The sequence below is a fragment of the Phocoena sinus genome, chromosome 14, assembly GCF_008692025.1.
Source record: "Phocoena sinus isolate mPhoSin1 chromosome 14, mPhoSin1.pri, whole genome shotgun sequence".
NCBI lineage: Eukaryota > Metazoa > Chordata > Mammalia > Artiodactyla > Phocoenidae > Phocoena > Phocoena sinus.
In genome coordinates, this window is record NC_045776.1 from 16,213,209 (window position 1) to 16,237,796 (window position 24,588).

Here is a 24,588-nt window from a genome sequence, read left to right on the forward strand (position 1 = left end):
CCCCTCACTAGCTCATAGAAGATACTCCAGAGAATAAATAAAAGGCTGAATGGATGACTAAGAATGTGAACTGGGAAGTTTTGAAGACAAATGACGAGAGGCTAAATAGTGTGGTGGGAAAATCCAACCAGCTGGGCGTTGAGGGAATGGGCTCTGATTTAGCCTCTCCGTGTGCGAGCTGGGTGCTTCGGGCAAGAAACCTCCCCTCTCTGAGCCTTTGTTTCCTCATCTGTAGAAGCAAAGGGTTTGGAGCAAATACTTTCTAACGTTCCCCCTCTATTTCTGAAATCCTCTGAGTAGATGGCTGCTCTGCCTACCCCTGGCGTTTGGCCATTTTTTTTTGCTTCATGTGCGACTCCAGTGCTTTCCAAATTGGCTTAAGCTTGAGAGCAGTTTTCCTTGAACAAGAACTCTGGGGCCATCAAAAAGAGGTTGCTTGGTGACGGTTTGTGCAGGGATGACAGTCACTCAGTGTGAGGGGAAAGGCAGAATGTTCCAGAACATTCTAATGCCCACAGTAGTTCACTGGTGGGTGGATGGGGGAGGGGGATATACACAAGCCTGGAGCATTTTTCTTTTTGGTGTGAGCTGTAGGCGTGTGACAGAATCATGGAAACCAAACCTGGCTTTAGGGATTTAAAGGCAAAATTGACTTTTCCTCTGACCTAGCTCGGTCCAGCATTGCCCAACTCTCTCCAAACACTGTATAACGGCTGTTTGTGTGGAGATGAAGAAAAGCTCTCTGTTGACTTGATTTCCAAACCCTGCCTTTTGGAATTGACACAAGAAGAGGGCAAATTGCTCTCCAGGCTTGACCATCCGGTCAGCCTACTCCAACCCCCTATCCCAGCTCTCTGGCTCCATCTACTCAAACAGAAGCTATTGAAACAGGTATCAGTAACACAGATAAAGAGTAGAGCAACATGGGCTTTGAACCCCAGGGCCAAAAGGCTTATTGCAAACTGGTCAACTTCTTTCTGTGGCTTCTAGCCCCCAGGGGTGAAAGACCAAAGCTCCTCTTCTTCCCTGAGACAGCTCTGTGTGTGGTCCAGTCCCCGGGATGGGGTGGGCGGGACACAGGGCGTGATCTACACCTTCAGAGACGCCTCCTCAGCGTTCCAGGTTGCCAGAGCCCCAGGTTTGCTCTTGGCTGCACGTGGGGGGAAGACGCCCAAAATCAATGCAAAGACAGCACGCGGTTAAAGCACAAACCCTGAAACCAGACCACCTGATCTATCCCTTACAGGCTCCGTGACCTCAGATGAGTTTTAAAAAAATCTCTGTACCTTGATTTCCCCATCTGCAAAATGGAAATAACAATGCACCTACATACGAAGGTTGTCAGGAGGACCAAATGTGTTCATAATTCTAAAGCAGCTTAGAACACTGCCTGGCACGTAGGGTGTTTCAAATAAATCAGTGGTTCTGAAACTTCACGAATAAGAATCTCCAGGATAACTTATTTAAGTGGAGTTTACAGGGCTCCATTTTCTGAGGGGCTTTAGGTGAGAGCCTGAGGTTTTTTTATTTTTATCACCCATACCCAGGTGAATCTGAGGTAGGTGGTCAGCACTGCCTGGTCCCGGCTATGCCTGCATCTCCCACCTGAGCAACAGGACCCTGCTTCCCTTGGGACTGGCTCTAGTTGCCCTATGGGCGTCTCGAGTTTTTGTAGGTGGCTTGTCTGGTGGGTGCTGGAAAGATCTCCTTCTATACCAGTTGATCTTTTGAGTTTCAGCTCAAGTGATATCTCCTCCAGGAAAAATTCTTTACCTTTTTTTTTCATGTGTACAGCATTGTAACTTGACATCTGTACACCTTACATAGTGATCAGTCCCAAAAGTGTAGTTACCACCCACCACCATACAATGGACTCCCTTCACCCATCCCCCAGTCCCCTGTCCCTCTGGTAACCACCAGTCTCTTCTCTGTATCTATAAGGGCTTTTTTGTTTTGTTTGTTCAGGTTTTGTTTTGCTTTGTTTTAGATTTCACATGTGAGTGAAATCATTGGGTATTTTACTTAGCATAATACCCCCAAGGTCCAGCCATGTTGCTGCAAATGGTAAAATTCCATTCTTTTTTATGGCTGAATAATATTCCATTGTATGTATGTACCACATCTTCTTCATCCATTCAACCATCAGTGAACACTTAGGTTGTTTCCATGTCTTGGCTATTGTAAATAATGCTGCAATGAACATATATATATTTTCAAATTAGTGTTTTCACATTCTTTGGATAAATACCCAGAAGTGCATAGATGGATGATATGGTATTTCTATTAATTTTTTGAGAAATCTCCGTAACGTTTTCCGTGGTGGCTGCACCAGTTGATAATCCCACCAACAGTGTATGAGTGTTCCCTTTTCTCTATATATTCTCCAATACTTGCTCTTTCTTTCCTTCTTTTTTTTTTAAGTCTTTATTGAATTTTTTACAATATTGCTTCTGTTTTATGTTTTGGTTTTTTGGCCGGGAGGCCTGTGGGATCCCAGCTTCCTGGCCAGGGATCAAACATGCACCCCCTGCATTGGAAGGTGAAGTCTTAACCACTGGACTGCCAGGGAAGTCCCAACACTTGCTGTTTCTTATCTTTTTGATAATAGTCATTCTAACAAGTGTGAGGTGATATCTCATTGTGGTTTTGATTTGCATTTCCCTTATGATTACTGATGCTGAACATCTTTTGATGTGCCTGTTGGTCATCCGTGTGTCTTCTTTGGAAAAATGTGTATTCGGATCCTCTGCCCGTGTTTTTAATTGGGTTGTTTTTTGTTGAGCTGTGTAAGTTCTTTATATATTTTGGATATTAACCTCTTGTCAGATATACGACTTGCAAATATTTTCTCCCATTCAGTAGGTTGCCCTTTTGGTGATAGTTTCCTTTGCTGTGCAGAAGCTTTTTAGTTTGATCTAGTCCCATTTGTTTATTTTTGCTCTTGTTTCCCTTGCCCTGAGGAGACATATCCAAAAAGGTATTGCTAAGATCGATGTCAAAGGGGGTACTGCCTATGTTTTCGTCTAGGAGTTTTATGGTTTCAGGTCTTCCATTCAAGTCTTCAATACATTTTTGTGTATAGCAGAAGACAGAGTTCTAGTTTCATTCCTTTGCATGTGGCTGTACAGTTTTCCCAACACCATTTTCTGAGCAGAGTGCTCTTTCTCCATTGTATATTCTTGTCTCCTTTGTTGTATATTAACTGCCCATATAAGTGTGGTTTCCATTGCTTTTGTGCCAGGACCATACTGTGTTGATTACTGTAGCTTTACAGTGTAGTTTGAAATCAGGGCCTGTGATACTTCCAGCTTTGTTCTTCTTTCTCAAGATTGTTTTGGCTGTTCAGGATCTTTTGTGTGGTTCCATACACATTTTAGAATTATTTGTTCTAGTTCTGTGAAATATGCCACTGGGATTTTGATACAGTTTGCACGGAATCAGTAGATCTTCACCTGACTTTTGGACAGACCCTGACCTCTGGGTGGAGGCATAAGCCCTTATCTGCCATTTCACATTCATTTTTTATAAATTTGAAGGAATCTCATTTGGGGCAAAAACCTCGTCTGATGGCAAAAATCTGAACTGAACTGACATGAGGCTATTTATAGTCTTTATTTATTCCATTTAGTGTGTATATTCACATGCTGGGCTGTAGAAATATTAATGGGTTTGATGACAATGTGTTGCCCTATCCTCTACTGGCAGTGTTATATAATGTATGATATATATATATATATATCTACACACATATATATATATATATATATACACACACACAACATAGTACTTTTTTTTTTTTTTTTTTTTGCGGTACTCGGGCCTCTCACTGTTGTGGCCTCTCCCGTTGTGGAGCACAGGCTCCTGACGTGCAGGCTCAGCGGCCATGGCTCACGGGTCCAGCCGCTCCGCAGCATGTGGGATCTTCCTGGACCGGGGCACGAACCCGTGTCCCCTGCATCGGCAGGTGGACTCTCAACCACTGCGCCACCAGGGAAGCCCTACAACATAGTACTTTAATAAAATGCAAAAAAAAAAAATTCTGCTTTCCAAAGCACATCTGGCCCCAAGAGTTTTGGATTGTGGATCTGTAGCACATTTTTGCTCTGATTATTGGCTTTCTCGTCTGCCTTGCCACTAAATGAAAACCCTAAAGGCAAAGACCTGAGTTTCATTTTGCATCCTCCACATCTAGCCCATTTCTTGGTGCAAATAATGATCAGTTGGTGTTTCTTGAATGAACGAATGCTTTCTTGTAGAGGAAACTGTACCTGTCTCTCTTACTCTCTGTGACATACATGGGAGAGTTTGTAAAATTAACTTCACATGGCTCTTTTGGTTCCTCCTCCTTGGGACCAGGCCTGCAGCTGGGTAGGCTGTCTCCAAGTTGGGGTGATAAGAACCTCAAAAGACTGTTTCAGGCCTTCCCTGGTGGTGCAGTGGCTGAGAGTCCGCCTGCTGCTGCAGGGGACACAGGTTCGTGCCCCAGTCCGGGAAGATCCCACATGCCGCGGAGTGGCTAGGCCCGTGAGCCATGGCCGCTGAGCCTACACGTCCGGAGCCTGTGCTCCGCAACGGGAGAGGCCACAACAGTGAGAGGCCCGCGTACCGAAAAAAAAAAAAAAAAAAGACTGTTTCAAACAGCTAGATTCTTCCACTCTCCGTTTGAGCAGGGTTTTTGAAAAAGAGGGAGCATTTCCAGGGCATTGGAATGTCTTGAACAAAAGAATTCTCCAAGATTGGGGAACAGGTTGAAGCCTTCACGTCTGAGATCTTCTTTTCCTTCTCTGTCCCCAGGACAAAGCTCTATCTGTACACTATCTAAAGGGGAGAATACTCTTCCAGACCCACCCATCCCGGGCTTGGTAAAGGCAAGAACTCCAGGGCAGGAAACTGGGAAAGACACCTCCGAACCCAACAGAGCTGTTAGAAAAGAGGGGGATGAGGAGACTCAGAAACAGGATTATAAGAGATTGAGCTTCCATGGTATGTGAGTTCAAGGCCCCTGGCCCTTGTGGTATATCATGACAATGTGAGAACAATCACATTCTAAGTAAAGAGAAATGGGCTGGTTATTAGATAATTCAAGCCGAAATCTCACCTTAGTCCAAATTGCCTATGAACACGTGCCGGGGTTGCAAACTCAAATGTCTACCTGGCCAGGCAGATGATGAGTGAAGTGAGCCACATGTGACACAATAGGGAGCGGAGGGGAGTGTGGCGAACGGGAAGGTTTGGGCCTCATTTAAAGAGAGCAGCCCCTACTGAGCTCCTGCTGATTAGAGCCAGGGCTTCTCATTTTTCAAGTGAAATTGGAAACCTTGATTTTTAGGTGAAATGTCCCTATCTTAAAAATCCCAGGAAGGTCAAAGTAAGATCACGGACAATCAAGTTATGGCCCACCCATCCCCAGACTGCAACTTTTGTTTCCATACATCTTGGGTGCTGTCCCGTCTTGTGATCTTAGAGTAGTGGGTTTGTGAGTTCCTGACATTTTCTGGAATCATATTCTGAGCTGCGACAATCCCAAGTGGAGGCTGTTTCTCTCATTTGCAGCTTCTTGACTCCACTGGGGCCACCTCCTTTTCCAAACGCAGAGGCCTCCTCCCACACCCTGGGCCAGCACCTACAGGAGATCGCTGGGTAGCTACCAGGAATCATCTGCTCCGCGCCTCTGCTTGGACAGCCAAGCGCGGCTCAGATGCCTGAGGTCCTCCAGGGAAACTGCCATCTCTTGAGAACTAAAGCGCTGCTGATGCTACGAGGCTTGAAAATTGTGTCTGAAAGGATGAGAAGCAGAGCAAAAAAGGCACGGTGTTCAGTTACTATTTTTTAGGCCACCAGGAGGGTTGGCAGGCGCCCAAGCACTGGGGCCAAGGCGGCACGACTCTCTGAGCAGATCATCTTCTGCATTTTTGCTGGCCGTCTCCTTGTTTCCTCTCTTGTTCTCTTGCCAGAGACCCTAGGTGACTTCCTTACAGACAGTCAGGTGGGTCTGGGTCCCTCATCAGGGTCACGAGGTGGAGGACGCTTGTTCGCCGGGCCAGTGTTTGATTATTATCCAGGAAGAGACTGAGGCAGGAAGCGGTGAGGATCCTCCAGACTGAAGCCCACAGACGACCTCCAGGCTTGCTGGAACTAGCACCACCCTGCTCCCCAGGCACCTAACCAGTTCCCTTTAATCCAGCTTTATTGAGCATCCAAGGTACAGAGAGCATTGATGTAACCTTCGCTTGCAGGTTGCTTACAGAGATGTAGAGGAAGAAGACAATTATACAAATAACCACAGTGAGAGGACAAAAGGGGCAAAGTGCTGTAGGTTCAGAGGAGGGATGAAACTTCATTCGGTGGGGGCAATCAGGAAAGGTTCCCTGGAGGAGGTGACAACTGAGATGGGCTCTGAATTTTAGGTAGATTTGGACATGGGGGGAGGTCACTCCACAGTATGAGCAAAGGCAAGAAGGAAAGAATGTAAGGGGTGTGTTTGGGGGGAATAGTCCGTTTGAGGGAATGTAGGGGCCAGAAGGGAAACTGAGTCAGGAACCTGATCACCAATACCCCGGAGTGCGTGGCTAAGGAATTTGGATTTTCTTGGGTTGACACTGGCAGCCTCTGAAGGACTTCTGCAGGGGACTGCAGTGATCAGAGTTGGGCTCTACTCGGAGCTGTGTGCAAACTGGACTGGGAATCAGGAGAGGGAGAGAAGGGGGTGCGGTCAGGAGCTTCTTATGATTTGGGCAGAAGTTACCGAGGCAAGTAAGGTGTGGGGCGTGGGACTGGAGAGGAGAGTCCGGGTGCGGAGCCCATGAGGATGTGCCTACCGTCCCAGCCCCTCCCCCCTCTCAGGCATCTGCTCCCGCAATTCCACCAAAACCTCCCCCTTTTGAGACCCCAGTGACACCCTCATTGCCAGTTCCAGTGGTCATTTCTCAGTCCTGCTGGGGACCTACCAGCAGCACTTGACACACGTGGTCTCCCCACCTTCATCAATAAGCTCCCTTCTCCCGGCCTCTAGGACACCATTGGTTCCTGCTGTCCTCCCACCTCCCTGGTCTCTCCTTCCTTCCTGATTGTCTCACCTTCCAGTCCGTGCATCCCTCCTTCTCAGTCTCAGCTTTAAATTCCATCGACATGCTGATGGCACTTAAGTTGGTATCCCCAGCCTGTACCTCTCTCTGAACTTGTACCTTCAACTTTGTACTTGACTCCTTCACTTGGAGGTCGAACAGCTGACTCAATGTTCGTATATTCCAAAAGGGCCTTGACCTTATATCCCAATCCTTCTTAGGGCCTTTGTATTTGCTGTTCCTCTGTCCCCACATGCTCTTCCCCAAGTAGTCACAAGACTTGCTCCCTCAGCTCCTTGAGATCTTTATGCCGACCCACTCTATCTAGATTTGCGCCCTCCCCTGCTACCTCCTTCTTCTGCTTGCTTTCATCAACATTTCATGCAACGTACATTTTACTTATTTATATATTTGTTGTTTGCTTGCCTCCACTAGAATATATATTTTCTGATGGAAAGGATTTTGGTTTTGTTTTGAATTGCTATATTCCCAGCCGCCGCAAGTGTGTGGTGCATGGTGGCCACTCAGTGCATGTTTGTTGAATGAATGAGTGAATAGAAAACTGAACTCTGTCCCTCTTTGGACTTGGGGAACAAGGCCATGTGGAAGGTCAAAGATAAAGTCCCAATGTGGATGCCTGGAAGATACCAGGGTACAGTGATAAAGAAATTTAGAAACAAAGAAGTTTGAAAGCAGTGTGAGGGACGTTTTGAGTTTGAGTGACCTGGGGGGCATCCTAAGATGATACCCGGCAGGATTTGGATATGAGGGTTGAGGGCTCTGGGAGAGATCGGGAGTAGATGTAGATTTGGTCATTGCTTACATGGCGGTGATGGCTTTAAGCCACAAGGGGAGGTGGGGGGAGAGAGAGAGAGAGAAAGGGGACACCAAGAACAAATTATTGGGGACACCTACTTTAGGCGAGTAGTTCAAGAGAGAGAGAATAACCAGGAAACTGAAATGTCACGGAAGCCGAGATAGAATTTCAAGGAAGAAGAAACGGTTGATGATTCTGAACAGTGCACACTGGGGGGCAGGATGAAGCCTGGGAAAGTGGTGTTATGTGTGACCACCTAGAGGTCTGCTCTCCTGTTGCCCAAATGCCCTGGATGGCCTTGAGCACCAGGTAGGAGCTCAAGGGCAAGTTGTGGACACAGTGAACTGCCCAGTGGTGTGACCAGACCTGTTCTGGAGGCAGGCTAACCAGAGTGTAGGATGACTGGGGAAGGGAAAGAAAGTGGACACATGCTTTAGGGTGATACGGCAGCCGTTCAGACCTAAGGAGTTGCCTGCAAGCGAACTTAGGGGTTCGTGGCTTCCATGTTTAACTTGTAGAGCAAGAAAATGACTGGCCCAAGGTCACCGGGGTCCACAGGGTTCCTGGACCTCCGAGACAGGTATGACCATTGCTCGCTCCGTGTCACCAGCAATGGTTATTTCCCAATGCTGTGGCTCTCTGGCCTCCATAGCTAATATTTGTTTCCTATTGATCCAATCCCCAGCCTGTTACTTTTTAACTGGAGTCCAGGGGTTCAAAGGCCTGACTTTTGTTTAAACACTCATTAGGATGGGGAGGGCATGTCCCCTGATAACCTCAACTGATGAACAAGCAAGGATCTTCTGAGTAAATATAGGCTGTGCAGAAGGCCAGACGGGGTGGACCAGAGCAGGGTGAGGCTGGGGGTCAGAGAGGAGAAGACCGCACTGGCAGAGGGCCTCTTCAAATTTGTAAGAGCTGGATAACTGGAATTCAAAAGACAAATCCCAAACCTAAACTTTCCACCACAAATAATATTAAGTATAAGTTAATATCTAAAATCCTTTATCAAACAGAAACTCTTTAGAAAATGTACATCCTGGCGCTCCATCAAATAGTTCCTGAGTAGAGAATCCAGCCCTACGGCCCTTCAACTCTGTTCGACTAAGGGATGCTTGTGTTGCCCTGGGATCTGGAAAATACGGGGCCCTCGCTTTTGATGGTGGAGAGTTCTGTCCTGGGGCGGCGGCCGGAGAGGCACAGCGGTTCCCCGTGAGGGGCTGGGGTTTTTCTTGGAACAGGCCTGTCTTTTCAGGTGGGTGTCCCTTATGCACACTGGATTTTGTGGCTTGAAACAGGGCCTTTGCCCTCAAAAGCCCTCCTCCACTCAGTTTGTTGATACATAGATGCCATAATTTCTATCTTTATTCCTGTTGGTTGAAGCCAAGCTTCACCTCTGGAGTTTGAATACTTCTAGAAGGGGTCATGCATGTCGTCTGATCGGTCATGTACATCTTAGTGTAAATGGGTGTCTGGGCTCTTCTCTCCGAGACGAGGTTTGGTGGAGAGGATGGAGGATGGGCCAGGGGTGAGCGGCTGCATGGAGGCTTTGAGTCAGACAACCCCGGTTCAGATCTCTGTTCTGTAAGACTCTTTGCTCTCCCGGTCTGTTTCCTCGTAAGTTGAGGGTGATAATATCTATCGTATTAGACTGATGTGGAGATTTACGGGAAGTAGTAGTACTATTAACCTAAGAGAGTAAATTGAAGACTCCAGAGGCTCGGCAGATGTCGGCAAGGCCACTATCCCAAGGGGAAATTCATTCTGCAGATCGATGCCGAAGGCTGCTTGTTCCCAAACTCCTTGCCCTGTCCTCGGGGCGCTGCTGGATATCTCCCAGCCTGCCTTGCGGTTAGGTGTGGCCACGTGACTAGGCGAGGCGGGGGTGGGGGTGGGTCTCTGCCTGGGGGCTGCGGAAGGTGGGATGAGAGGCCCCTGCACCTCCAACTCTTAGAGTTTACTGTGCAGACAGTGGACATGTCCTCGGGTGGGCGGAGCTCCAGTTTCCACAAAGAGCTTCTGCGCTCGGCGTGTTGGGGCCCTTACTCTGCTCAAGGGCTTCTCCTGTGTTTTGAGGAAGACGTGGGGAAATCCAGAGGGAGCAGTGGGAGGAGACAGAATTTCCTGCGCTTGTCTACCAAGATTTATTCCCGTCTCGGATGATGTCACTTGAGGTTGATTGAAGCTTTTAAAAATCATTCTGGTGTCGAGTCGGCTTGGAAGCGAGAGGCTGCCTGGAGTTCACCAAGCACCCCTCTGTGCTCGGGCCCTTCCCTCCCATGGGGCCTCCTGCACTCTGCTCCCCCCGAGGGGTTTAGGGAATGAGACCAGCTTGATGTGTTTCCAGGGTTCCCCTGAAAACCTAGGTTTTCTGCCTGAAGTGGGATACTGACGGGTCTGACCCTGACCCTGGTGGCTGCCTGTCCCCAGCTGGGCCTCTAGCGCCCCTCCTGCCCTCATTTCTGCCCTGGGCTCAGTGACGAGCAGCCCTTCTGCTGCAGACAAGCCCCTGGAGGGAAGGGACAGGGTGAGAGGTCACACTAGCCCCCAGGGACCCACAGGGGCACCGTTGAGAAGCTAATCGCCCCCTCCCTGGGGGCCTGCAGTTTCCAGGAATGCAGATCACCCACGGCCATCATCCCCCGTCTCTGCGGGGCTGCCTTGGCTTCTCCCGAGGGCAACAAGTGAGGACCAACCCTGGTCCTCCAAGCTAACAGCACTGGGCAGGTAGGGAGTGATACCTGGGCAGGTAGGCAAGAAGCCGGGACCCACACGGCCAAGGCCCTTCTGAGTCAAACATTTCCGCAATCGTGTGATTGAAGCTTGATGAGCCCCGGGCACATAACAGTGCAGAATAATTATCTGCTTTTAGCTGGTCTTGCTATTCAGTCTGAACAAGGCCACGAAGGATTGAAAACTCGTAACTTCTTAGTTCTGGGAACTGTATGTAAAACCCCCACGGTACGGTATTGCTTAGAAATTGCCCAGATGTATCACTTCCCTTTCATCACAGTGGGATGCGCCTCTCCACTGTCACTCTCATCTTCAGCGCTCAGGCGGGAGCTTTCCTTGCTGCAAGGCCCTTACACGACCCCCAAGCTAACTTGTCTGCGAGCAAACTTCTTGTGCAGAGAGAAAAAAAGGCTCTCCCCGGGCATTAGGGAGAGGAGAGGCGAGCAGAGGGCTCTGGGAGGAAACGGGTGTTCGCCCCTCCCACCATCAAGGCCCCAAGCCCCCGTCTCTGCGGCTCTGTGCCCTGTTCCTACGGTGAGCGATGCCCCGAGGCTGCAGAAATGCAGGTGATGGTGCCCCATTGATGTGTTACGGGAGCACCTGAAGCGGCAAGTTGGCTGGACACCCGGGCAAGGACGGGATTAAGTTAGAACAGGCATTTCAGACTTTAAGATAACGGCAAGTCCAGTAGGCGGACACACAGGAGCCACGAGTGAGGGGGCCTGGGCTGGGCTGAAGCACAGGCGGCTGGGGCCTCCGACCTCCTCCCTGAGGCACTGGGTACTGAGGGCACCCCAAGGCCCAGCTGAGGGGAGATGCCGCTTTGCCCAGGGGCAGGGGGTGGCCGCTCCACTGCTTTCCATCGAGTTCCTCCTCTGTCACCTGTGACTTGCTGCTAGGATGGATGTGGGATTCGTAGGGAAAGGGAAGGAGGCACAGCCTGGGGACACTGGCTGGGGAGAAGCTGGGGTGCTACAAAGGGGCTGAGCAGGAAGGTGACAGGCTGACTGGACTGACTCACCTTTTCCTCAGGCTGGGCCTGAGGTCAGCCCTACAAAGGAATCTTGGTTCTCCCCTTCTCAGTCCCCACCAGTGGGTGTCCCGAGTTGGGGCCAGGGTCCTGCAGCCCACTTATGAAGGGTTCTGTATTGGGTCTTATTAGAAGTCACCATCATTTTGTTTTCCTGTCCAATTTAAGTCCTATAAAAACTTGCTTAGACCTCCCACAGCCCGAGTCCTCTGGAAACTCAGTTTTGAGAAGTGTTGTCTCCCAGATGAGGGCGCACCAAAGGGGTGGGAAAGTGGCAGCTGCCCTCTTATGTCCAGAGACCCCTTTGAACGTGGCTCCCCAGAGCCAACCACAGCGATGAGAAGCCCTGGGTACCCATGCTCACCACCAACTTTTACCAGCGACGTTATAGAGTTTCAGAAGTGCCTAGATCACTCTTGGACTTCAGAGCAGGTTAAGAGCTTACTAACTTAGCAACTGTGTAACTGATGTACGATGATTTATTCCTATTTCATGTATCTCACCATTTGTGTTTTTCTCTGTGAGCGTATACAAAGTTCAGAGTGGCTCTATCTGTCGGTACCTTCCTTGTCTGTTCCTGTAAGGCTGGAGGAAGCCGCAGGAACTCAGAAGGCTGTCGATACCTTTCCAGCAAGATACCATCTACAGCTGACTGAAAGAGACAAGTAGCAAGAAACCAGGGTGCAATTATGTCCTGATTTGGATGTTACCTCCTGGCAGTCCCGGAGGGGGCAAGTTAAGGCCATCGAGAGGAGGCTTAGGCACTAGAGAAAAAGGGAAAACAAATTTGAGGAGTTTGCGTGTTTTATCAGGGAATTGACATGAGATCTGGATTTTGATAGCATCTCCCTTCTGAGAACCACCTTGAGCTTCATTACTGAGTCTCATTAACTGACATAAAAATTGAGGGTTAGTCAGATGAGAACTAGAGGTGAAATATGCCTTTCCAGGAATGGACTTTATATTACCACTTGGGTAATCCATCAAGTCATTAATTCTCAAATTTAATAAAAAGACATGGCTAATAATAGAGGTGCATCCCATTAAGCTCAAGCCATGTGTTCTGGGCAGCCTTTAATGATGTTTTTAAAGATGTGGAACTTCTAGGGAGATTAAGGAAGTGAACATACTGTCTATAAATCTGCAGGCATTTAAATAACCTCCCCGAGACAATCAAGGCGATGCGCTCACAAAGAAGCTTTAAATCAGACAACCCGTAATACTTGATGTAGAAAAAGTTCCAGCTTCCATAATTCTTTATTAAATATTTGACAAGTTGCATCACTTCTTTACAATGACTTCATTTTGTCACATTACTCTTTTGCTGTCAGGAAAACAATCCACAATTTCTCTTTAGATCTCCCAAGAAAAACGAAAAGCAAAAAGGATTTGTCCTTCAACTAAACGTTTTCTGTCTGTATCAAATTCAACCGTATTTTACAGCTATTCTGATTGTGAAAATGAGCATTTATCCATACGTTGTCTGTTAAAAAATTTCCAAGTTGTTTGCTTTTTAATCACTGTATCAAATGGTACTTGGCTTTATTTAGGAGGTGTGTTTATAATAAAAAGTTATGAAACATTGAGAATTCATTTGGAATGCTTGAAACTGTTTTTCACCTTAAAAGTCACTGTTTTTTCATGTTTCCTTTGATAATAGGTGCTGAGTTAAGAGATGACGGCATATTATATCATCTTCCTGGGGTGCTCTCAGGCTCTGAGGGTCAGAATTCTCAGGACACAGCTTGGAGAAAACTGTAGAAGGGACTAAACTCTCACTCCCTTTCGAAACCAGATTCCTCAAGGTAGGTGTAAAAATGCTATACAAATATGTAAAGGTATATTTGGACAGCATATGTACGTATATATATTACATACGTAGTAGTGAAGGAAGCACAAAGATATGCAAAGTTAACATGAAGGAAACCGTGACAATCTAGGTGAAATTAGTCTGAGAAAGAGGGGCAGACTGGTTTATGTAGGAGCACAGATGTGTGGACACAGGGTCATGGTCATGAGAAGGCTTACGATGCACTGATACAGGTTGAGAAGGTAGTACACAGAGGTCTGTCGCTAATGTTGTTATATTCTATCATTACTCATACAAACACAAAACCAACCAACACAAAGACATGCATCTTAAACATGCGTTGCTCTGCACCTAACACCTTTGACGAAGGGGGGCGGTCTAATGAGAGATTTTCTTGGAAAATTCCATACCAACGGAAAGCTCTCCTTTTCTATGAAACATACCAGCTCACGTCCTAATGCTACAGCTTTGTCTCCGACGCACTGAAAACACTTTTGGGTCGGGGTGTGTGTGTATGCAAATGTATATACACTGTTCATTAAGGCTTCGATAAATTAAAAAAAGTGGTCCAAAGTACGTCACATTTTCTGCCCAGTTTCAAAATCTAAAGTACAAAGTGGAGTCTATAAGGATTTTTAAAAAAACACATCTCAGCCCTAAAATTGGCAGTTTTGACTTGACTTATCAAGATGTACCCTGAAGTCTGAATAAGACGGAGGTAGTGCAGGACCTCCTGGGGGGTCAGGAAGGGAGCAGGCCAGGCAATTACCCTGCACAGCAGTGCCCCCTACTGGCAAGGCAGAAAATGACACCAGAGTCAGTACAGGGGTGCAGAGTCAGGGTGAGGAGGAAAGAGCAAACAAAGAGAAGCGCTAGCACAGGGCCTGGGTAGGGGCTTGAGAATTGATCAACCCAGGCTCTCTTCATAGAGTCTGTGATTTCGGAGGTGAGCTACAAGAGCTAGGGAAATACTGGAGTCACGTGTGGAACAACTAGTAACTGTTAGACAACATGTACCACTGCTGTGTGGTCTTGCCAGTTCCAAACTGGTTCTCTTGAAGAGCAAGTTCATATGCAGCAAATCTAACTGTTCTGTTTAACAATGTGAGATGTAGAAAGTGGTTCAAACATTTTGCAAACCGTTTCTCTCAGAATCTGTCACTGCATCCTTATGTGGGAGGAATAATCCATGTCAGGTTGCTTTAAGCATCTGTCATCTGACCTTAGGGAGTATCTGACGTTAGCTACCAATGGGCCTTTGGGAAATAATGGCAAGTATTTCAGGAAAAAAGATAGAGCACTGAGACGAATGCCTCGCTGCTTCCTGTTCCAGAGGCAGCAGGTAGAAAAGCGGCACACTCTCTGAAGCTAAGCCCACTGGGTGGACTTTCCAAATTCATCTTTAGGCTGACAAGAGTCAGAAATAGAAATACCCAGGACTTTACAGGTGGCTGTGGTAACCGATGTTTAACATGCGATATGTATGTAAACCCTGGCACGCACTTCTTAACTTCAAGGCAAAATGGCCCATAACGACTCTGTTTCAGCGAACTGAAGAAGCTAGATTCAGGTAACTTCTAAGAAAGCAGAAGCTCTAAGAGACCCTGGGCTGCTAAGGACCAGATGAGGTGACACCGCCGTCCTGCCGTCGTCCCCCAGGCCCGCTGACCGGAGCAGGCAGAGGCCCAAGGGACCGCCCGGCAGCCTGCCCCCATGCAGTGCATTTTCCTTACTGCCTTCTGTGGTTACGTCGCGAAGGTGATGGAGAGTGGTCATCAGGGTTGAGAGAAAACAAGATGGGTGACTGTTTTAGACAAAGAGTGAAACGCTGAGAATTGACGAGAGCCAGGGAACGTTATTTGGATTAAAAAAAAAGAAAACCAAAACCCCCAAACAAACTCTAGACCCGGCACTTTTAAGCTGTCACTGAAATCAGATACTAAGGGATAGATGAGCTGGATTGTCATTCGCAGTTACTGCCTTTCAAGTATTCATGGGGGTCTATTTCGGTAATTCTTGTCTGTCCTTGGCACAGAAATTATCTTAGGATGGGTTTTCTTTCTTATTTTCAATACTTTGCCTAATTTGCATTTAGTGAACATTCTGAGTTTTTGGAATATACAGTTTACAAAAAGACAGAAGAATCCCAGTTCTTAGACAAGAATCGTTGGATTTCTCCCCCTATAAATTACACACTCATTCTCAGAACCCATCCAAGCATACTGCTCTCCCAGGCTTTGGCATAAGTCATAAAAAGAAAGCCGAGTCTGGACTTGAGGGGCTACAAGAAGGGGGAGGTTTGCCACTGAGACATCTGTTACATTGAGTGATGGGAAAAGAATCCCACCAATAGGTAAAAATAATGAACAATATCGTTTTTTCGAATTACTCAATATCTAGGTTTTCTGATCACTACTGGATTTTTAAAAATCAATACGGAAAGGGAACAATCCTCAGCTCTGTAGAAATCCACCTTCTTTTAGACACGCAGGCCTCTGCGCCTCTTCAGAAAACTCCCTGACAAGCACAAACATTCGTGGCTTCCCACGAGCCACCCAGAGCCGGGGTAAATTGAGTTTGTAACGCTAAAAGATCCTAAATGGAGGCCCTGAAACCACGATTTTATTGTCTTATCTACAACTGGCAAGAGGTGAGACGGCTAGTGTCCCCTGACTGCCACCACGGGTCTAGGACAACACAGGTTAGGAAGGACAGCAGGATTGCTGGGCTCCCGCCCTGCCTCAGGCGTTCTCTCAAAACATGACAGAATTCTGCAACAAGGACTCAGAAGCGGCCAAGAATCGAATCCCACAGAACCCTCCATCCCCGCCAGGACCAGCTGAAGAGCCGGACGTCAGGGGATCAGATCAAGCCTTCTCTCGCACTTCTAGTCCAGCACGCAACGGACACAACTTGGGCAGTACACGGTATGGAAGCATGCAACATGTCACTGGGAACAAAACCCGGTTAGATTAACTGTCTATGAATCTTTGCAGTGGCACAGAAATCACAAAACGATTGGTGAGGACAGGTCTGTAGGCTGAGCTTTACAGCCAGGCTTTATACACCAGCAGCCAGCTTCACAATTGATAGCTATTGCACCGGAAAGGCGTGTGCAGAGGGAAGAAATCAGCATCACAGTCAATGCTCATGACAAAACCCCCCCAGGAACCAGATGTGACCTCCATGTCGTACATAAAGTGCCTTCAGAATTGGCGCGGTTAGAACAAAAGTTGGTTATTTAGCTACCGTCAGCAAACGTGTACAAACAGGAGACTGCACAGGCCTGGTTCCCACAGTTTCAAATCGCGCAGTGCCAAGTTTCGTTCAAGTGTCTCTACTGAGAACAGCAAAGAGGAAGACATGACAGAAGAAGGACTGTACAGCAGCAGGAAGGGTTAAGTAAATAACTTCTCTTACGAGAAACGATAGTCCGACCCTGCCTCAAGTGTGTTCTAGCACACGTAATTACCTCTAAGGAATAATGGTGTGATTCCTTCAAGTCAACACAAAGTTTGTCATGCTATGTTACAGTTCTCTCAGCCTGCAGCTATTACGCTAAATTGGTACAGAAAACGTAATTATCCAGTTTGTTTTCATTCTGAGCATGGAAAAAATCGTCACGATGCCTAATGTTATGGTTTAAATTCTCTCCAAGTATTTGTCTGTAGAAGGCTTTTGGACAAAAGTCATTCTTCCAATGCTAATCAGGTAGGGCGTGGGGCTGTCCAAGAACTTTAAAAATGGCACTGACATTAAACCTGGCGTGAAATTCAAATACAAAAAAATAATATGCTCACTTTTCCAAGTACATGAGACATCTTTAATTGTAGTGAAATAAAATCTGCAAATCGGTCTAAATCATTTTAAAAAGTAAACATGAGTTGTAATACTATACCTGTAGAGTGATTAATTCCATTCGCTGTCATTATAAAGTATGTAAAATATTTATTAAGGGCTTGGCCTACAGAGGCACAACATAAATAGAATAAGTCCTCCTAAAATGTAATTAGTATACACATCAACCAGTTGGTAATTTGTGGTGGAAAATGCAGGAACGCGACCTGGGACTGGGTTCCCATGTTGGCGCGTGGGCAAGTCGCGGGCGAAGGCTCTGCTCCAGGAGTCCGCGCCGTGCGCTGCTCTCTGCCAGCATCTCTGCAGAGTCTTAGGCGAATGCAAAAGTGCAAGCAGGACTTGCGTGAAGAACAACCCCCCCGAGGCAGGGGGCACTTAATCCACCCCCTCGAATCCTTGGGCATTTTCCACAGCCATGAGAAGCTTCTCTCGTAAATCTTCAAAGGTTTCATATGGAGGTAAGTCAAGGCGATTAAAGCTGCAAAAGTTAACAAGGAAGCGTAGGTAAAAAGCCATCATCACTGCCCTTTAGTTACCGCAGCACTTCCTAGATCTGGCTAAGGGGGCACTTGGTGTTCCAGCAAGAGGATGTCAAAGTCTCAACTCGCAAAAATATTTCTGATTATCGAAAAGTAAATTCCAGCGATGACACTGCCCACACCAAACATGCTACAGTAACCTACGGGGGAAGAGAAAGGAATTTTCTGATCGTCCGTGAACCCTCTCTACTGGGACCAAACGTGGATCCTGGAAAACCCTGCCAGGAAGGGAGACAAGACAGGCAACGTAACTGACATACACACAGAGATGTCAAAACCCTTGAAACACAAGGAACTTCCGCAGCGGGATGAACTGAGGCTGCATCTGTTTTTAACGCTCTCCTTCATTCAACGCTATTTTAGGAAGCCCCAGCGCTTCTCCACGTAGCATATCGCTTTGTTTTTAGCGCAGCCCTGTGAGGCACGTTACGTTTTCTCAGTCCTGCAGATGTGGGTCCCGGAGCCCAGCGGTGGGTCAGTATGCCCCAGGTCTCACCCCTGACAGCACCGCAGATGCGAGACCAGAACCCAGGCTGCCTGCAGCCCTGGGACCCCAACACTGAGCTACCCTCTAACCAAAGTCAGGCAAGTCATCAACACGTGGAGTGAAAAGCCTCACTTACAAGAAGCCCCTACACACCTTGAGGCTTTGGCAGGGGTGTTACAAGTCACCTCGGTGACAGTGAGGTCTCCATACAGACACGTGACCTCTGTGAGCAAAGGACTGCACTTGTCCACGGGACTGAGTTCAAAGTCTGTCTCTGCCACTGGCCAGCTGTGTGACCTCAGACAAGTCGCCTCCGTCCCTAAATCTGTCTGCTCTTCTGTGAAATGGGGAGACTGCTGCAGAGTGCTGGGAGGGTCAGATCAGAACATATAAAGGGGGTCTGGCACACAGCAAGCCCCAGAGCCAGCGACCATTGCCATCACTCCCACACCATTCACTGCTGGCCCCCACTGGGCATGAGGAGCTAGAGCCCCGGACACAGAACTGGTGCCCGTGCAGGTGGGCTGCTGGCGGGCACCTGTCATGACGATAGCCACACGCACACACACACGTGCCTTCGTTCATGATGCTTTAGTAAGAGCTAACATTTGTAGAGCATTTGCCCCGTGCTAGAACCATTAAGGACTTTTCATCTATCACCTCAGTGAATCCCAGCAACCAGCCTGTAAGGTAGGTACTGCCTCATCCCTATTTATAGAGAAGGAATTCGAGGCACAGAGAGGTTGGGTAACTTGCCCAAGGTCACACACAGTAAGTGGTAGAGCCAGGATTCAGCCCCAGGCTGGCTCCAAAGCCCAGATCTGCTTCTGCTGCCTCAGTGCTCGCTCCTGGCACTGACACAGGTTTCCAGGCACGAGCAGAACAGCTTCTTATGTTTTAAAAGCTAATGATTATCAGCAGCAACAAGAAACGGACACGTGTCCATGGTGGGCCCTTTAACAACCCCTAAAGTATTTAATAAGACACACTGAGCTCTGAGATTTTTTTTTTTTTTTAACAGTCAGTCACCAAACATCAAAAGACACAGCAGAGCCGAACACTGTGCCTCTCAAAGCAGAGCCTCAGAAACCCAGGAATCCTGAAGGCGTAAGTCTAAAAAGTTTTCAATTTTGGGTTTTCATCATGATAATGATTTCAAACATCAATTTCACCAGTGACAGAGACAGAATTCCACTTCTGCAGGGTATACTTAAGAGAAGAGGTGGCTGTCGTCTTGATTTTAAGTCGGTGTTTCACAGTCCAGGGCCTGCAATCCCTGTGGGGTTTCAAGGATCTGTGGCCATTTTTTCCCTTTAAAAAAGGTCCATACATTATTCAAGTTTGAGAAATACTGGAGTAATGGGGAGAGAGAGAGAGAGAGAGAGGCAAACGGGAATGTTAAGAGCTGAGGTTTGGAATTATGTTAGCGCTCTGTGTCTCAGTTTCTTCATCTGTAAGGAGAGGGCAGTAATACGACCCACCTTTTAGAGTCGTCGTGACGATGCTACGGGTTAATATACACGAAGGGCTTAGGACGATGCCTGGAACACAGGAGTGCTTAACAAGTGTTCCCGTTACTTCTGACGTCAGGAGACAGGGCTGGCCTGCCACCAACTAGCTGTGTGACCTCATGAACCTCAGTGGCTTCAGCCTCGTCGTGTGGGCCAAAGGAGATTATTTTTAGGTGGGTCTGTGATTCTTAGTAAAGCGGAATTTTAGATATCTCAGCAGTGACCTTTGACAGAACAGAGGAGTGAAGCCCTTTAATGTTGAGACACTCAGCAGTTACATCTGAGAGTTTCACGAAAGCTCAGAGAGAAGCAGCTCCACCAGCCCTTGCTCTCCTAGTAAATCAGGTTTTAATTTTGAAGCTTAATTGTGTATTTTATATTTTCATAAAACATGGAAGAGATTAAACATACGTGTGGCTAGGTTTTATTTCGCCACATACACGGCTGTCGCTGTGAAGCAGCCAGCAAAGCGCCCGTTTCCTACGTTACAGCGGGAGGCGGGGCTGGATGGAAGGGAAGCCACAGCAGGGAAAACAGAGTAAGTCCCACCCCACCAGCCAGTGTGGCTTCAGTAGAACTAGCGCTCTCCTCTTGGTCGGGGGAGAGTATCATTGAAGGAAAAACTCCTTGAATGCTTTAATCCTGTGACACACAGAGAAGAAGCCAGGCTTTGGTAAGAGCTGGCGGGGTTGCTTTCCCCCTCTGTGCTGCTTAACGAAGAGCAATGATTCTACACCCTAGCTCTCCTCACCAACCGCCTGGGCAGCTCTGAAAACCCCACAGCCCAGATCACACACCAGGCCAACTAGGTCCAAATCTCTGGAAGTGGGACCCACCCCGGCACCAGTATTTTTTTTTTTAATGCTTTCTAGGTGGTTCCAACGTGTAGCCAAGGTTGAGAACCGCTGAGTTCAGGGTCTTATCTGGGCAGCCCCGTATTTTAGTGGTGGCTCAGCACGTGAACTCCGAAATAGAAGAAGAATCCAACAGCAAGATATCTGTCTATAGGGCCACAGAGGGTCATGGGATGAACACTCAATTACTCGGTTCTCTTTGAAGAGTCTGGAAAGGAAGTGAACCGTATCACAGAGGCAGTAGCTTAACTGAAGTGGTCAGGGGATCGGAATCGTGGCAGACCCGAGTTCAAATCACAGGATCTGGGAGCCTGTGCGCTACGGGATCACGAGGAAGCTTCCCAACAGCCCACAGGAATGCTAACAGTGTACTTCAGGCTGCCAGCAAGGTTGAGGGTCTGACCCATGCAGGACAGCCGCACCCAGTGAGGCAGCTGTGCCTCCAGCTGAGTTCGGGAGCGCTGCCCCCCATCCCGCCAGTGCTGGGGCTCGGTTCAGTGCTGGCTGCCTTTCAAATGAAGGCTACTGAGCCCGGAAAGCTACACCTGACTGATTATCGTTTGGAACAAAAGCTCCACGGCCAAAACGTTCTACCCCAAGAATAAAGGCAGAGGATCAAGGGACACTGCCTGCTCTGGCGATCGGCCAGTTGTAGCGAGAACCAGCCCGCTCTCCCAGTGCCAGCGGGCAGGGACCGCATCCGTTCCACTCAGAGTCCTACGAATGGCAGAAATGGGGAAAAACGTGCTTTCCGGCGAGACGAGGGAGTCAAAGAGAAGCAAAAGGCCTTTCACAGCCCATTTTCCACAGACGCACCTTGATGAGGCCTCTCTCCTAGCTGTGCTGAGCGGCCCCGGCAGCCCCAGTTCCCGCGGGAAAGGAGGATGCTGGGTGCTGACCAGCCACAGGGCTCCCCCTCCACCTGCTTCCTAAGAGCAAGAAATCAAATCCTGTGGGGTGACCAACCCCGGGGACACGGGAGCCCGAGTGACAGGAGCTCCAGGAGAGCTCCTGAGGTCATCTCTATGCTGGGTTTCACGAAACTCCTGGGGTTTCCCTCCAAGAAGGCCTCCTTCCAGCCCTGCACCCGGAGGCCTTCGGAGTGCAGCCGCGCCCTGCACGTGCCTCCCCGAGCAGGGGTCCTTGGTCGGACCTCCGACACTCCTCTGGCCACACGCACGCTGCTAAATCTCAGACTTATGGGTTCTGGATGGCCACGGGAGGCCTTTTAAAAACTGTTGTCAAAGGGAATTTCATCCATGGTTCTAAACCATTTAAGGTTGGGGTAAAAACTCAAATCTGTTCAGAGGCTGGGAGCGGTCGTATCCACATAGGGGGAATATATAGTGAACTCTCTGCTTCCCAGAATAATTAGGGAAGGACGGGGTTTGGAGGAGGAACTCCCCTCAGGAAGCAGGAACGGGGATTTAACCCTTCACCTATCAAAAAAACCGGGCCCATTCAAATCCAGCATCCCTGTACGATCTGTATTTTTGCCTGTATCACTGACAGTTCATACGCTAAATGCTGAATGGTCAGGGAAAGTAGCGCTCTATAGCCCAGCATCATCCACAGCTAAGTGTTTTAAAATACTGTCTGTCAACAACTGTGTGGTTTTCCGTCACTCACCATGTGTGAGCTCTGGGCAGTTTTTCAGGACTTCCCCATTGCTCTATTGTAAACAGCTGAGGACCATTGGAACCTAGACGAAAGAAAAAGGAAGAAAAAGAAATGCTAAGAGTGCTCAAGGCAGTAGAACAAGACGAAGGAGGGGCTGAAGGAAAGGGAGGGGTGGGCAGGGCGGGCCTGGGGGTGAGCCTTGGGACACCCTCTGTGGCTGGGACGTCACAGTCAGTACTTAACAACGGGGGGTGGGGGGGACGGGGGGGACGCAAAGGGTCTGCACGACCTCAGGACACAGACTCCGTGTCGCCATCAGAATGGAATCGCACCAAGCTGAACAGAGCCGACACAATAACGTAAGGATGTGCAGACAACCACAGCCTTTCAACCCAGCCCTGGAAGTTTAAATCTAAAACTACTTCCGGGGGAAAAACTGAACCGTGATGACCTTTATATGTCGAGCAGAGCGTGACTTTCTCATCTATAGTGAGCCCTGAAGAATTCTGCCTCGTGGAGGGGAGGAGTGCTTTCAATGCTCAGTTTACAACCACGTGGATGATTCTGCAAAATCTAGTTGTTTTTTGAATATATACCAGAAAACAAAAGAGAAAGAAAAAAGAGACCAATCTTATGGCTCTCTGTATAAAAACAAAAACAACCCCCTGCTTTTATATACAGGTAACTGCACAGACAGCTGAGGTGATGGCATGCTGCCCCATCTCTTTCCGTGACGTATGTCTGTTGGGTCCAGGCGAAACCCACATGGCTAGAAGCCCAGGAGGCAGAGTCTTCTGGGGTCACAGCTGATGTCTGGGTAGAGACTCACGGTGGGAGGACGAAGTCTAATGGTACCCTGCTCACCGTAAAGTTCGGCAAATCCATTCATAGGGACTCGGGACGTTCCTGTGACAAACTGGAGTAACCGGATACGCTTTTCAGCGTCCATCAGCAGCACAGCCTATGAACGGAGGCAGAAGGTCATTACGCTCATGTAACACGAGGCACGTCTGCTGCCGTGCAGGTGGGCAAAACGTCATCTTATTTATAGTGCAGTGGGAGACCTAGACAGTTGACTCTGCAAACTTTTTTTTTTTTTTTTATGGACATCACAATACCAGCCTCTGCAACCTCAGACTGAGTGATCACAATGTCTCTTTCTTCTTCTGCCAACTGGTCAAAATAAGTGGTTAAAAAAAAAAAGCACACTTGGGACTTCCCTGGTGGCGCAGTGGTTAAGAATCTGCCTGCTAATAATGCAGGGGACACGGGTTCAATCCCTGGTCCGGGAAGATCCCACATGCCGCGGAGCAACTAAGCCCATGTGTCACAACTACTGAGCCTGTGCTTTAGAGAGCCTGCGTGCCACAACTACTGAAGCCCGTGCGCCTAGAGCCCGTGCTCCGCAACGAGAAGCCACTGCAATGAGAGGCCCGTGCACCGCAACGAAGAGGAGCCCCCACTCGCCGCAGCTAGAGAAAAGCCCGCGCATAGCAAGGAAGACCCAACACAGCCAAAAGTCAACTAAAAAAAAAAGCACACTTGTTGATGGCACCGGGCTCATGTTTCTGTATGTGAGGCCTGACGGTCCCCCTGAGCCAGTTAGAAATACACACGGTTTGAGAGGGGGAACCCAGGTTATGAGGCAGGATATTTGACTGTAGCTAAATTCTCTAAAGACAACATTTTAGAAAAAGAAAGAAAAACAGAGGCCAGGCTAGGCTTCTGAAATAATCTGTGTATCTTACATATCTGAATTATTCTAAGAATCGAGTTGGCTTCACTGGTAAAGTTACTTGAACTGATATTAAAAAAAATATATCCAAAATCAAGGCTGAGTGAAACTTGGACTAAGATGTTAGGATCTGAAGATTCTGCTTTACTTCCTTTTCTCTCTGCTTCTCTGCTGCACTTGGAATATTATTAATAATAGACATTTAGAAGTTAAGACAAGGTCAATGATTTCTTATTTCTGTAAGTAAATAATCAGCGCTTTTTCCCCTGTAATTGTTCTTTCAAAGTCAGTTTACTGCCCTCCTTTGGACCCGCTCGTTACTATTTCACTTCTCTTCTGCAATGAAAAGGATGTAAACACTGGTCTTTAGAGAGTAAATCAGATTTCATTTGCATCTTTGATTGAAAGATGTAAAGATCAAAATGTTTGTTGGAATTAACAAAAAAAGTTGGGAGAATGGTTTTTGAAACCAACACGGCATCTTGGAAAAGTCAGCCCCAAAGCATGCTTTTGCCCTGAGAAGCCTCCCA

The 24,588-nt window shown here is 47.9% G+C and overlaps 1 protein-coding gene across 8 annotated transcripts in view; it reads right to left on the minus strand.

Moving 5' to 3' along the window:
- Positions 1–12,866: 12,866 nt before the first annotated feature.
- NEDD4L (NEDD4 like E3 ubiquitin protein ligase) overlaps positions 12,867–24,588 on the minus strand; it is a 338,971-nt gene continuing 327,249 nt past the window's right edge. For all 8 annotated transcript variants that reach the window (XM_032654296.1, XM_032654293.1, XM_032654292.1 and 5 more), the window contains 3 exons: positions 23,188–23,284; positions 22,333–22,405; positions 12,867–17,790 (listed from right to left, as the gene is read on the minus strand). In XM_032654296.1, the coding sequence (XP_032510187.1) occupies positions 17,688–17,790; positions 22,333–22,405; positions 23,188–23,284 (273 nt within the window). In that variant the 3' untranslated portion in view covers positions 12,867–17,687. The remainder of the gene's footprint in view (positions 17,791–22,332; positions 22,406–23,187; positions 23,285–24,588) is intronic.